Here is an 11503-nt window from a genome sequence, read left to right as displayed (position 1 = left end):
TGGCAAAACCCCGAGGAACAGCCCCAAAGCGGCAGGCGCCGGCTGAAACAGGAGCAAACGTGACCCCAGCCCAGCACCCCACAGCTCTGCCGCCCTCCTCGCCGCTCCGTCCGTCCCAGGAGCCGTTTATCAGCACCCTGCACGCCGTGCCCGCAGCTCGCCCCCTCTCTCCGGGCACACAGCCACACCGGGGCCAGCTCCCGTCCCATAGCACCGCCGCCCCCGCGTCCCAAATAACCCCTTCCAGCGCCCTGCTCCGTGTTGGGCACCGCTCTAACCCCGTCCGTCAAATCCCCGTCATATTTATAGCCCGGCAGGGCACGAGGAGCCGGCAGCCCCCAGCTACCCCCCTGTGCCCCCCCGTTCCCATCCCCACGCGCCCGCCACCCGCGCACCTCCGGCTCCTGTCTCCGCCGCGGGCGCAGCGCGGGGCCCGTGGAGTTACGAAGGCTTTAATGGGCACGTTTGCTTTGGTCTCGGTCCAAGGGCACTTGTGACAAGGCAACTCGGAGCTCCCAGGGCGCGTGGCCCTGGGCTGGGGGGCAGGAGGCACGCGGAGCCCTGTCCCGGTGGCAGCTTGGGGACAGTCCGGAGGGGTCAGCCCGGCCCCATTCCCCGTGCCCCACACATGGCACCAGGTCCCGTGGCACTGGGGCTCCATCCTGGGACGAGGCAGTGGCTGGTGGGGGCTGAATTTCCCCTCCTCATGTCACCGAACGCTGAATCCCACAGCAAACATCCATCTGGTGGTGCCGGCGAGGTCCCCTTGTGTCCAAGGCAGCTTGATGCCTGCAGCTGGGGGGGCTCAGTGGGTCCAGCCCCGTCCCCCACGCGCTGGCACGGGGTGGGGGTCCCCCCGCCGCCACCCACACACCCACCAGACCTGGGGGTACAACAAGAGGCTTCCAACCGCGGCACCGGCAGGGCTGAGGCAGCCGTGGCGCCGCGCCACCGCTCCTACCCGCCCGCCCACGACGGGTGGGTGAAGACGATGTCCCTCCTCTTGGCCCAGCGGGAGAAGATGGCTTTCTCGGTGATGAAGCGGTGCCCGGCGCGGGGGGCCCGCTCGTGCACCAGGTACATCCTGCACTCGTCCAGCCGGCCCTTCTCGAAGTAGTGGTAAGGCACGCTCGTGTGGTTCTTCTCCCTGGCGGCGCAGGGAGGAAGCTGAGCAGGATGCGGCCCCTCCGGTGCCCGGTGCCGCCAGCCGCCCCCCGGCCCCGCACCTGCAGTAGCTGTCGCTGACCATGCCGAAGACGCGGATGCGCTCGCACAGCTCCATGGCCAGGATCATGGTGAACCAGCCCGTGCTCAGGAAAGAGCCCGACTTCACCCTGCAACGCACAGGCGGCCGCGCTGGAGGACGGACGGGCAGACAGACGGATGGACACCCAGCAGGGGCTCGGCCAGAGCAGGGGGCTTGGCCCCGGGGGTCAGCGCTCTGGGGTGAGGCCGCGGTACCTGTTCTTCCCCGTCTCGTTCTGGAAGACGTCGTCGCAGTAGGCCATCTTCTCCTCGGTCAGGGTGTAGATCTGCAGGCGCGGGTACGTCTCCATCACCTTCAGCAGCGCCCGGTAGGTGGAGCCCCCCTTCTCCCGGCTCATCTTCTTGGGGGGCCCCCAGATGACGTAGACGGTCTCCTGGGACTGCTGGAAGAAGTAGGGCTGGTTCCTCAGCAGCAGCGGGACGCTGGTGTGCGACACCACGCGGACGGTGCTCCGCGTCCCCACGTCCTCCTCGTAGCCGGCGGTGGGCGCGTGGTTCATGCGCAGCACGCACTCCTGCCCGTCGATGGCCTGCCCCAGGCGCGAGCCCAGCATCTGCCCCGAGCTGGAGACGACGGCGCAGCGGCGGCACAGCGCTCGCTGCAGCGGCTGCGGGGACACGCGCCGTCAGCACGGACCCCTCCGGGTGCCAGCGCTTTCCCCGTTTCCCCAGCCCGCTTCACCCTTCCCTGAGGAAGGGGAGACTGAGGCACGGGGGCAGCGGGGGTCAGGCTGTCCCCTCCCCGTCCCCACGCACCTGCCCGTCGGGGACGCGGCTGTACCCCTGGAAGCTGAGCACGGCGGGCGCAGCGTACGCGGGGCCGTCCCAGCGCCGTGCCGCCCGGCAGCAGGGCCGCAGGCAGGCGAGGGAGCAGAGCAGGACGTAGAGCACGGAGACGGCGGCCACGCACACCAGGGCGAGGAAGAAGCGGATCTGGAAGCAGAGCGGGGAAGGTTCTCCAGGCCCAGGCCACGTGCGCTGGCCCCGTATCGGGTGCTCGGAGAGGCACCGGGATGCCTCGCGGCAAAACCGGCCTCTCGGGGGAGGACGCATCGGCTCGGGCGCTCGCTGGGGTGGGGATGAGGAGCCGCCGGTGCCTGCGCGTGACTCACTTCCTGCACGCAGCCAGACCCACGCGCCGCATGGCTGCGTGCCGTGGGGCCGAGCTCCTGTGCTCATGCCAGGCTCGAGCCCCTGCTCCCACTCCGGGGTCCAGGGGGGTGCCAAGCGCCCAGCGGGGCCGCCGGGCAGGGCCCTGCCCCAGTGTGGGTTTTGGGGTGAGCAGCCCCGTGATGCCCGCAGGCTCGCCCCGGCCCCGTAGCCCCCCGCTCCCGGCACCCCGGGGTACTCACCAGCGTCTTCATCCTGCAGGGCGAGGGCGGCCGGCGGGGGTCCCGCGGGGGCAGCCGGCGTTACCTGGGGGGTCGGGGCGCGCACCCTGCACGCAGGCTGGGGTCAGTGGGGCGGGGAGGGGGGAAAGGAAGGGGGCTGGTGCCGAGCTGCCCCCCATCACAGCTGGGGGGGTCCCGGACCCCCCCAGCTGTGATGGGGGGCAGCTCGGCACCAGCCCCCTTCCTTTCCTGGGACCCCCGGTACTCCAGCACCCCCCTCCCCGCGCTCATGCCCCCCCCATATCCAGGACCTGCCCCATCCCCGGGACGTTCCCGTTGAACCGAGTCCCCCAGCGACCCCCAGGACGCCCCCCTCCCTCTATTATCACCCCCCCAGACCCAGCTCCCCCCATCCCATAACCGCTTCCTCCCCCCGGGCCCGGAGCGCAGCCCAGGCCCCGGCCCCCCCTCACCGAGCCGGGAGCCCCCGCGGGGGCTGCAACGGGAGCGGGGGTGCCGCTGCCCGGTCCCCGGGGCCACCGCCGGGCCCCGCATCCCGGCTGCACCGGGCTGGGCTGCACCGGGCTCGGCTGCACCGGGCTCGGCTGGCGGCGCCGCGCCGGGGCGGAGCGGAGCCGAGCGGGCACTGCCGGGACCGCCCCCGCGGGGGGAGCCTCGGCACCGGGCCCCGCCGCCCGGCCCCCGGGACCGGCCCCGGGACCGGCCCCGGGACCGTCCTGGTGCGCCTTGGTACCAGCCCCGGGACCGGCCCCGGTATCAGCCCCGGTGCGCCCTGCTACCGGCCCCGGTCCCGTCCCGGTGCGCCCCGGCACGGAGCCGCCCCCCGCAGCTCCCGGAGCCGCCCCCACCCCCCGGCAGCGCTCCCGTGCGCCCCCCGAGCGCTCGCCCACGCCCCAGCCCCCGGAGGGGCAGAGCCGGTACCGACCCCGGTCCCCGTCCATCCCCTGAGCCCCGGCCCCCAGCCCGCGTCCCCCGGGACCGGCAGAGCCAGGACGGGCCCCGGCACCCGTCCCCACTCCTCGCCCCCCTCCTGCGGTGCCCTCCCAGCCCTCTCCCAGCCCGGGGGTCCCTGCAGCCCCCCCGTCCCCAAGCCCCTTTCTCACCGCTGCGCCCCCCAGCCCAGAGCAGCTCGCTGCGCGCTCAGGGGCAGTAGCAATGGCCCGGGGGCTATTTGGGGACTGGGGCTGGGGCAGGTTGGCCTCCTGCTGCCCCCATCCTGGCTGATGGCCTCGGGGGGCCACAAGCCACCCACCCGTCCCCTGCAGCCCCTGGCACCAGGACCGAGGCGCGGAGCACCTGCAGGAACCGTCCCCGCAGCGAGCCACCTGCCCGCAGCTGCCCCCTGCCCATGGACTTTGTTTTTCCAAGCAAAAGACAAGGAAGTAAGAAAAACAACCTTTGTATTGGGGTTACGTGGCAGGGGGTGGGAGCAGGGGGACTGCGGGGGGGCTCTGGGAGCAGAGCCCAGCAGCTGCCCCGTGTCAGAGGGGAGCCGGTGCCAGGTACCCCAAAAGGGACCCGCTGGTGGCCAGAGCTGGGCAGGCCTCTGGGAGAGCAGAGTGAAGGAAGAAAGTGCCGTGCCCCAGCAGCTGAGGGAGAGAGGGCTGAGAGATGCAAGGAGCAACCCTGCAGCCAGCGCGTCAGCACAGGAGGAGGGCAGGAGCTGCCCTGTGGCATGTGGAGGAGCCCACGCAGGAGCAGGAGGCCTGTGGGGCCCCGTGCTGGAGCGGCACGCTGTCCTTATTGCAGCCCTTGAGATCTGTCCGTGTATCTTCTCCCACTCTTTGAGGCGCTGGGCTCCCCATCAGGGTGAAACCACCACTGCCTCGAAGCTGGTTGCGCCATCCCCGCAGGCTTCGGCAGGGATGGAAGAGGCGGCGATGGTGGCACGGCACACCAGTGGCCATGCCTGTGCGGGGAACCCCGGCCAGCAGCCCTCCCGTGATGGGCCAGAGCGCCCACCCACCCTTGGGCATCCCACGCCAAGCAGGAATCGCTCCCGAATGGCCTGCAGCGGATTTTGTTTAATTTTTCAGCTCCCTCGGAGCTGGCGGTAGCACTGCGTCCCCCGAGGCTGGGGTGCGGGCTGCCCTGCCACGTGCCAGCAGCTTCACAGGGAGGGTTTGGGTTTTATCCACCGTGTTTCTGTCTTCTCTTCCTGCCCAACCTGCCCAGGCTGCAGGCAACAGGACACGGGGTGGCCCCACAGCACCTCAGCAGGGGGATGTGGGACGCTGCCACGGCACGTGGGCTGTCCTGGATGCGGGGTGTGAGACCCCATGCTGATGGGGGGAGCACGGCGCGAGTGGGGTCGGATTCTGCAGAGGGACATGGCCCACGGGGGGGGAGGTGGGGGTCCTGGAAGGCGAAGGGGACACTGGAGCAAGGGACTGCACCCAGAAACAGCGCAGGAGCCCCCCGGGGTGCGGGGACCCCGCTGCCCCCCGAGAGAGGCTGCGAGGGGGGAAACTGAGGCACAAAGCGCGGTGCTGAGGGCACCTCGAGCCGCACGGGGCACACCCAGCGCCCTGACCTTCAGCCTGGGCCGGAGCACGGCCACCTCGTGATGCTGCCGGCTGCTCCCGCAGGGTTATTTTTAGGGCCGCTGCCCTTTGCAGCGCGGCATTCCCCGCTTATCCCACGGGGAGCCGAACGCCCTGGGGCGGGCACGCAGCCCCACGAGGCTCAGCCCGGGGCAGGGCAGCATTTCTGGGGACACTTCTGGGCAGGCGAGCGGGTGGCAGGTGCCCTCCGTCCACACCCCAAACAATACATCTCCGCTCAGCTTCTGGTGCAGGAATGGGGTTTTAGGCGGGCCCCGAGCGCGGCCGTCACTCGCTGTGCGTTTCCACCCACCGGCACAGCCGCCGGGCGTAGGCAGCGGGGTGCAGGGTGGAGAAGGACCCGTCCCGGTAGCGGATCCTCTTCCAGAGGCGCTCGAGGCGCCTGCGGAAGGTGTAGGCGGTGAAGAGATCCACCAGCCCCCCCCCCCGAGTAGCGCCGCTGCGGCCCGTCGATGCAGTGCAGGGGGTTGCTGCCGCCGGGCAGCGGGCGCTGGTTCTGGCTCGTCCCCGAGCCCAGCAGGACGCGGCACGGCGCCGGGGACCTGCGGGGAGGCGGGCAGGGGGCTCAGCCCCCCAAAACGGAGCAGGGACACGGGGGGGGCTCCAGCCCGTTGCCCCCTCACCGGGCACCACTCACCGTGCCGCGCGCCCGTCGGGGAGCAGGGGCTGCACGGCCAGCAGCAGGCTGTAGTCCAGCACCCGCAGCTCCTCCAGGAAGCGGCTGTCGAGCTCCAGCTGCCGCAGCAGCCACGGCCGCTGGGCGCCTGCGGCACGCGGGGCAGCCTCAGCCCCCCGGCGCCTCGCCGTGCACCCCCCCGTGCCCCCCGCGCCTTACCCAGGACGAGGGACTTGCCCTCGGAGTTGAGGTCCTTCGACACCACGGCGGTCGCGGGCTCGGCCCAGCGGTCCACGCGGCAGCCCTTGATGTCGTACCTGCGGGGGGGGCGAGCGGCTCCGTCCCGACAGCCAGCCCGGCGTGGGGGGGAAGGCGCCGGACAGATGGACACCGGGCACCAGGGATGGACGGACACCACGTTCCCCAGGACAGACAGACACCAGGCACCAAGGACAGCCACAATGTTCCCCAGGACAAATGGACACCGCGTTCCCCAGGACAGACAGACACCAGGCACCAAGGACAGATGGACACCACCTTCCCCAGGATGGACAGACACCATGTTCATCCGGACAAATGGTCACCACGTTCCCCAGGACACGCACACACCATTCCCCAGGACACACGGACACCACGCACCAAGGGGAGGCGGCAAACAGACGCTGGCTTTGCCAGGACAGACGGACATTGCGTGCCCTGGGACAACGGGACACAGCCACCCCCAGGACAGACGGACAGACAGACGTGGGCAGCACTCAGTGGACAGACCCCAGGCCTGGCAGGACAGACGGACGCCCTGCCCTTCCCCGACTCACCGCTCGAGGATCCCCTCGGCTGGGAAGAAGCCGCTCTGCGTGGCCGTGAAGTAGCGCTGGGGACGGGGCAGGGCTGCAGCGGGGGCACCTACCTTCCTCCGGCGGGGCAGGACGATGCTGTGGGCGCCTGGGGGCGGCGGGGGCGAGCGCCGTGAGGCCGTGGTTGGCGCCCCACAGCCCCCCCCAGTCCCTCCGGTCCCACCCCGGCCGCCCTCACCCAGCAGGCGGACGAGCAGCGAGTGGGGGAACGCCTCGAGGTGCCGGAGGTAGCGGGGCAGGCTGGCAAGCAGGAAGCGCATCTCCTGCTTCGTCTGCGTCTTCAGGAAGAAGCGTCCGTCCTGCCTGGGGTGGGCGAGACGTGGCTGGGGGCACGGGGACGGCCAGGGGCCCTGGGGGCACCCGCAGCACCCCGCACCCCGCTGCCCACCGCCCCGGCGCCGCTCGCGTCAGGAAGAAGCGGGCCTTGCTCTTGGAGTTGCTGACGAACTGGAAGTACCGCGAGCTCAGCGCCGCCTGGTACTGCTCCTCCGGCAGCCCCAGCGCGCGCCGCAGGCGGGCGAAGGCCGGCCCGGCGTAGGTGTGCAGCTCGAAGCCCTGCGGCGGCAGCGGCACACGCGGTGAGCCGCGGCACGGCCGGGAGCGCAGGGGCACCCCCACGGCTCCTACCTCGCGGGGCTGCCTCAGCACTGCCGCGCAGTCGCCGTCGCAGGGGGTGTCCTGGGGCGGGGGGACATGGGGGGGAGTGTGCCCCCAGGGGGGCAGTGCAGGACCCCGGGTGGGCGCGGGGAGGGCTCTCACCGCGGGCGGGTGGTCAGTGGCCACCTGGGTGGCGGCGCTGAGCCCCGCGCGCAGCCGGCAGGTCAGGAGGGAGAACTCGTGCTCGGGGCCGATCTCGAAGAGGCCGAGGCGGTCGTGTCGCTGGTGCCCCCGCTGGAAGAGCCGGAGCCCCCCCGCCGGGCGGGCAGCTCGCTGGGGTTCCCCCTGCTGCAGCAGCCTGGGGGGAGACGGGGTGCCCGTGGTGGCTGCGGGGACGGGGCGAGGGGGGCAGCGGTGCTGTGGGGTGCTCCAGCGCCCAGCCCCGGCCCCTTCCAGCCCAGCGGAGGCAGCTCGCGCCTGGCACCGCCCCAGCCCTCCGTGCCCCCACCCCGCTGCGCTCCCCAGCCCACAGACCGCTCACCATGACCCCCGGCAGCGTCAGCCCGGGCACTGTCCCCTCTCTGTCCCACCAGCCGGGTCCCTGCCATCAGAGCCCCACGGGGGCCCGCAGCCGGGGGACCTGTGGGTGGCAGGACAAGGACATGCGGCGTGAGCAGGGCGCGGGGCCTCCGGCGGGGCAGGGGCCACGTGGGGGTGAGGGCCAGGGGCAGACCTGTGCCCTTGGGGCAACCCAGCCCTCACCAGCACTGGCCACCCAGGTGGGGGGGTAGCTCGGGGGGCTCAGGGGGCACCACCCGGCATTGTGCACACATCCCGTGTCCCCAGGGCCCCTTCCATGGGGCACGGGACCTGGCATAGCGGGCAGGGCCCCCCTACAAAACAGTGCCCCAAGGGGGGCTGCGAGGAAGGGCCTGCCCTGGAGGTGTCCCAGGAAGGAGCTGCACCCAGCCCGGAGCTGCTACCGCACAACTGGAATTCTTCCCCCTGCTTTCTCCAGCCCCCCGAGCCCAAACTCATCTCCCCGAGGCAGGAGACGAGGCTGGAGCTGCACCTCCGCACGCGGCACGGGAGGGGGCCAAAGATGGGAGACCCTGCAGACACCTTTACTGGGGGCGAAGCCAGCTCGCTACAGCCCGGGGCAGCTGCTGGCAGCGCGGCTCGGGGCAGGGGCTGCTGCCAGAAGGGGCCCACGGGGGAGGCCGGGTGCTGCCGGGCAGGGCCCGGTGCAGGCAGGAGCCCAGCTGACGGCTGCTGGATGCGGTTCCCACCACAGAGGGGGAGCCGAACGCTTCCTCTGTGAGCCAGGGCATGGCCACGGCCTCAGCCGGACGCTGCAGGAGGGGACAGTGGCACTGTCCCTGCGTCCTCTGTGAGCCTGGCCTCACCGGGGGGTCCTTCCGAAATTTGAGAGCCCGCAGCACCACCGTTAGTTAGCCCTTCCAGCAGGCAAATGGAGAACACGAGACTGCCTTTTCCAAGCCCCAAACCTTATTTTCTTTCTTCGCAGTCTTGGATCCGATTTAAAAGAAACACAAACAGTATATAAAGTTAGAAAAAAAAAACAAACAGGGAACAAACTAGCGGACACAGCAGGAGCAGAGAGGAAGGACTACCCAGGGGCCAAGCACCTGACGGGGGTCTGGCTGGGCTGGCTGCGCCCCAGCAGCTCCCACCCAGCCCAGCCAAAGCACAGGGGCCGCACGTAGCCCCAGCTGGGGAGCAGCTCCCTCAGAGCCAGAGCTCTGGGCCCTCTCCTGGCGAGTCCCGTCAGCCAGTTCTGCTCCCTTTTGGTCAGTAAGTCGTAAACTCCACGAGGCTGCTGCTTCTCAGGAAGGAATGTGGGGAGGGAGAGCAGCCAGCTCGGCGCCGCGGCTGCGAGCGAGCTGTGGAGGAGGCGGCCGCGCGGTGCTGCAGCCTCTTCCTGGCCGGGGCGCTGCAGGGCGGGGGCCTCCTCCTCATCTCTCTGCCGGCCCTTCACTCCGATTTCTTGGCAGGCTTCCTGCTCTTCCACGTCACCACCATTATAAAAACGCCTGCCACGGGAGAGAACAAATTAGGTCAGAAAACTTCTAATTAGGGGCACTTTTAAAACACGCTGTAGTGAGGAACAGAATCTCGGCAGAGAGAGCAAGAAACAAATCTACATCCAGAGGGTCAAGGAGCCAGTTACACGCGCGTGTGCGCGCACAGAGCCCACCACCAGGGCCCACACCACGCCGAGCTGCTGCAGGAGCCACGGGCAGCGCGTCACAAGCACTGTGCGTTAGCTACCCCCCTAGCAACCCCCTTCTCTCTTCCTCATTTAGAAGGCCCTAATTAGAACAACCGAAATAACGCTCACCTATAAATAGCAGCAGCAGCAGCCCGGCCACCACGGGGATGATAACGGCGTACTCCCTGGGCAGGAAGAAGCGGTGGATGGCGTGGGTGCTGTCGATGAAGGGCTGCAGAGAGAGAGAGCGGGCGGTCAGCAGGGGGGCACCACCTGCAGGTCACGCACGCGTGCGGCCGTCTGGTTTCAAAAGCAGGACGGAAATATCAGGCTCGAGGGGACTGCTAATTAAAGAGTGCCCGGACCTACGTGGTGAAGCCCCCGCGCAGCAGCTGCAGAGCGCAGGGGGACGGACGGGAGGCCGAGGGCTCCAGCAGGGCTGGTGAGGGGCACGCGGGGGCCTGTCCCGGCCACACCAAGCCCCCGACGCTCCGCCCGCCCAAAGGGAACGGCCGACGCCGGCCTGGTTTCACAGAGATCCCGCCGGGATTCGTTTCCCGAGGACGCCGGAGCACTTCGGACGCCGGAGCGCAGCGTGACGGCTCCCGCGCTGCCGGGCGCTCACCTACAGCTCCTCAGCCTGCAGGACCAGCCCCGGGACAGCCGCGGGCAGAGCCGCCAGGGGAGCTCCGGCCTCAGGGGCGCTGCCACCGGCCCGAAGCCGAACGCGCCCCTCGCACCTCGGGACGCCCGTGAGGGGCTGCTGCTTCCCAGGCGGCCCCCCGCTGCCTGCCCCACCCGGCGCGCCCCGAGGAGCGCTCAACCCCCGGGCTCGGGCTGTCCCAGGGCTCGGCGTTACCCGAGCCCTCCCCGCCGGGCCGGGAGCTCACCTCACCGCCGCCCGGGGGCCGTCCCCGGCCGCGCCCCCAGCCCCGCCGCGCGGCCCCGTACCAGCGCCACGATCCACAGCGTGTAGTAGGCGAACAGCGCCAGGCTGAAGGCGACCAGGCCAAAGCCCACCGCGCGGTCCGTCGCCGTGGCCTGCGAAGGGAAAGAGCGTCAGGGCGGCGCGGGGGGGGGCCCGGCCCCGCTCCCCCGGGCCCGGGCCCGCTCCGGGCCCCGGCCCCGGCCCCCGCTCCGGGCCCCGCTCACCATAGCGACGGGCGCCCCCTGCCCGCCCCGTCCTTCCGGGTCGCCGCCCGCCAATCAGCGCGCCGCCCCCTCGTCACGCTCCCTCCGAGCGGCCAATCAGCGAGGGAGACCTCGATAGCGGAGCGCGAGGTGGGGTGGGAAATGTAGGCGCGGCTCGCCCGGAGCGTGGCGGGAGGTGGAGGGCTGAGGGGCGCTGTGCGGGGGGCGGGGCCGCAGGGGAGGGGGCAGCTGGAGGCGGCGGGGCTGCGGCGGCTGGGGGCCAAGCGCCTCGCCCTGTGCCCTCACACCTCACCTGGGCCTTCGTGTCTCACCCCACGCCCTCATGTCTCACCTGTACCCTCACACCTCACCTGCCTGAACCCTCATGTCTCACCCTGAGCCCTCACATCACACCCCATACCCTCACACCTCACCTGAGCCCTCGCACCTAACCCCATACACTCACATCTCACCTGTACCCTCATACCACACCCCGTACCCTCACACCTAACCCCATACCCCCGCATCACACCCCTACCCTCGTATCTTACCTGCCTGAACCTTCGTGTCTCACCCCGTACACTCACACCTCACCTGTAACCTCGTATCTCACCCCCTGCCCCCATATCTCACCCCTACCCTCACACTCCTCTTTGCCCCAGCTGCCTGTGGTTGGAGCCCTGCAGCCCTCAGCTTTCTGAAGGGAACGCGCCAAGCCCTGGAGCGTGCCCAGGGCAGGGCTCTGAAGCTGGTGAGGGGTTTGGAACACAAGTCCCGTGAACTGTGGGTGTTTGGTCTGGAGGAGGCTCAGGGCAGACCTTATTGCTCTCTGCAACTGCCTGAAAGGAAGGTGTGGGGAGCTGGGGGTCGGCCTCTTCTCACAGGTAACC

At 70.5% G+C, this 11503-nt stretch overlaps 3 protein-coding genes across 5 annotated transcripts; all 3 read right to left on the bottom strand.

Moving 5' to 3' along the window:
* Window positions 1–436: 436 nt before the first annotated feature.
* ST6GALNAC4 (ST6 N-acetylgalactosaminide alpha-2,6-sialyltransferase 4) lies at window positions 437–3200 on the bottom strand. 3 transcript variants are annotated; one of them, XM_040531660.1, is made up of 6 exons: window positions 3071–3200; window positions 2619–2704; window positions 2023–2199; window positions 1462–1874; window positions 1227–1356; window positions 437–1147 (listed from the first exon to the last, which is right to left on the bottom strand). In XM_040531660.1, exons 2-6 carry the CDS (start codon window positions 2628–2630, stop codon window positions 806–808), a joined length of 1074 nt encoding a protein of 357 aa, XP_040387594.1. In that variant the 5' UTR covers window positions 2631–2704; window positions 3071–3200; the 3' UTR covers window positions 437–805. The 3 variants fall into 3 exon arrangements, with proteins under 3 accessions (XP_040387594.1, XP_040387597.1, XP_040387596.1); XM_040531663.1 differs by having other exon boundaries at window positions 1227–1334; XM_040531662.1 differs by lacking the exon at window positions 3071–3200 and having other exon boundaries at window positions 2619–2715.
* Window positions 3201–5086: 1886 nt separating this feature from the next.
* PIP5KL1 (phosphatidylinositol-4-phosphate 5-kinase like 1) lies at window positions 5087–8580 on the bottom strand. Its single transcript, XM_040532061.1, is given in 7 exon segments — window positions 5087–5608; window positions 5610–5682; window positions 5763–5946; window positions 6018–6335; window positions 6831–6955; window positions 7059–7666; window positions 8539–8580. Coding segments are annotated over 7 exon segments (1509 nt in total). The 3' UTR covers window positions 5087–5449.
* A 156-nt stretch (window positions 8581–8736) lies between these two features.
* Window positions 8737–10747, bottom strand: DPM2 (dolichyl-phosphate mannosyltransferase subunit 2, regulatory). The gene is made up of 4 exons (XM_040531667.1): window positions 10635–10747; window positions 10434–10523; window positions 9612–9714; window positions 8737–9303 (listed from the first exon to the last, which is right to left on the bottom strand). Exons 1-4 carry the CDS (start codon window positions 10635–10637, stop codon window positions 9245–9247), a joined length of 255 nt encoding a protein of 84 aa, XP_040387601.1. The 5' UTR covers window positions 10638–10747; the 3' UTR covers window positions 8737–9244.
* Window positions 10748–11503: the final 756 nt, after the last annotated feature.

This window comes from Cygnus olor, chromosome 19 (genome assembly GCF_009769625.2).
Source record: "Cygnus olor isolate bCygOlo1 chromosome 19, bCygOlo1.pri.v2, whole genome shotgun sequence".
Taxonomy (NCBI): Eukaryota; Metazoa; Chordata; class Aves; order Anseriformes; family Anatidae; genus Cygnus; species Cygnus olor.
This window is presented reverse-complemented; position numbering and strand designations above follow the sequence as displayed.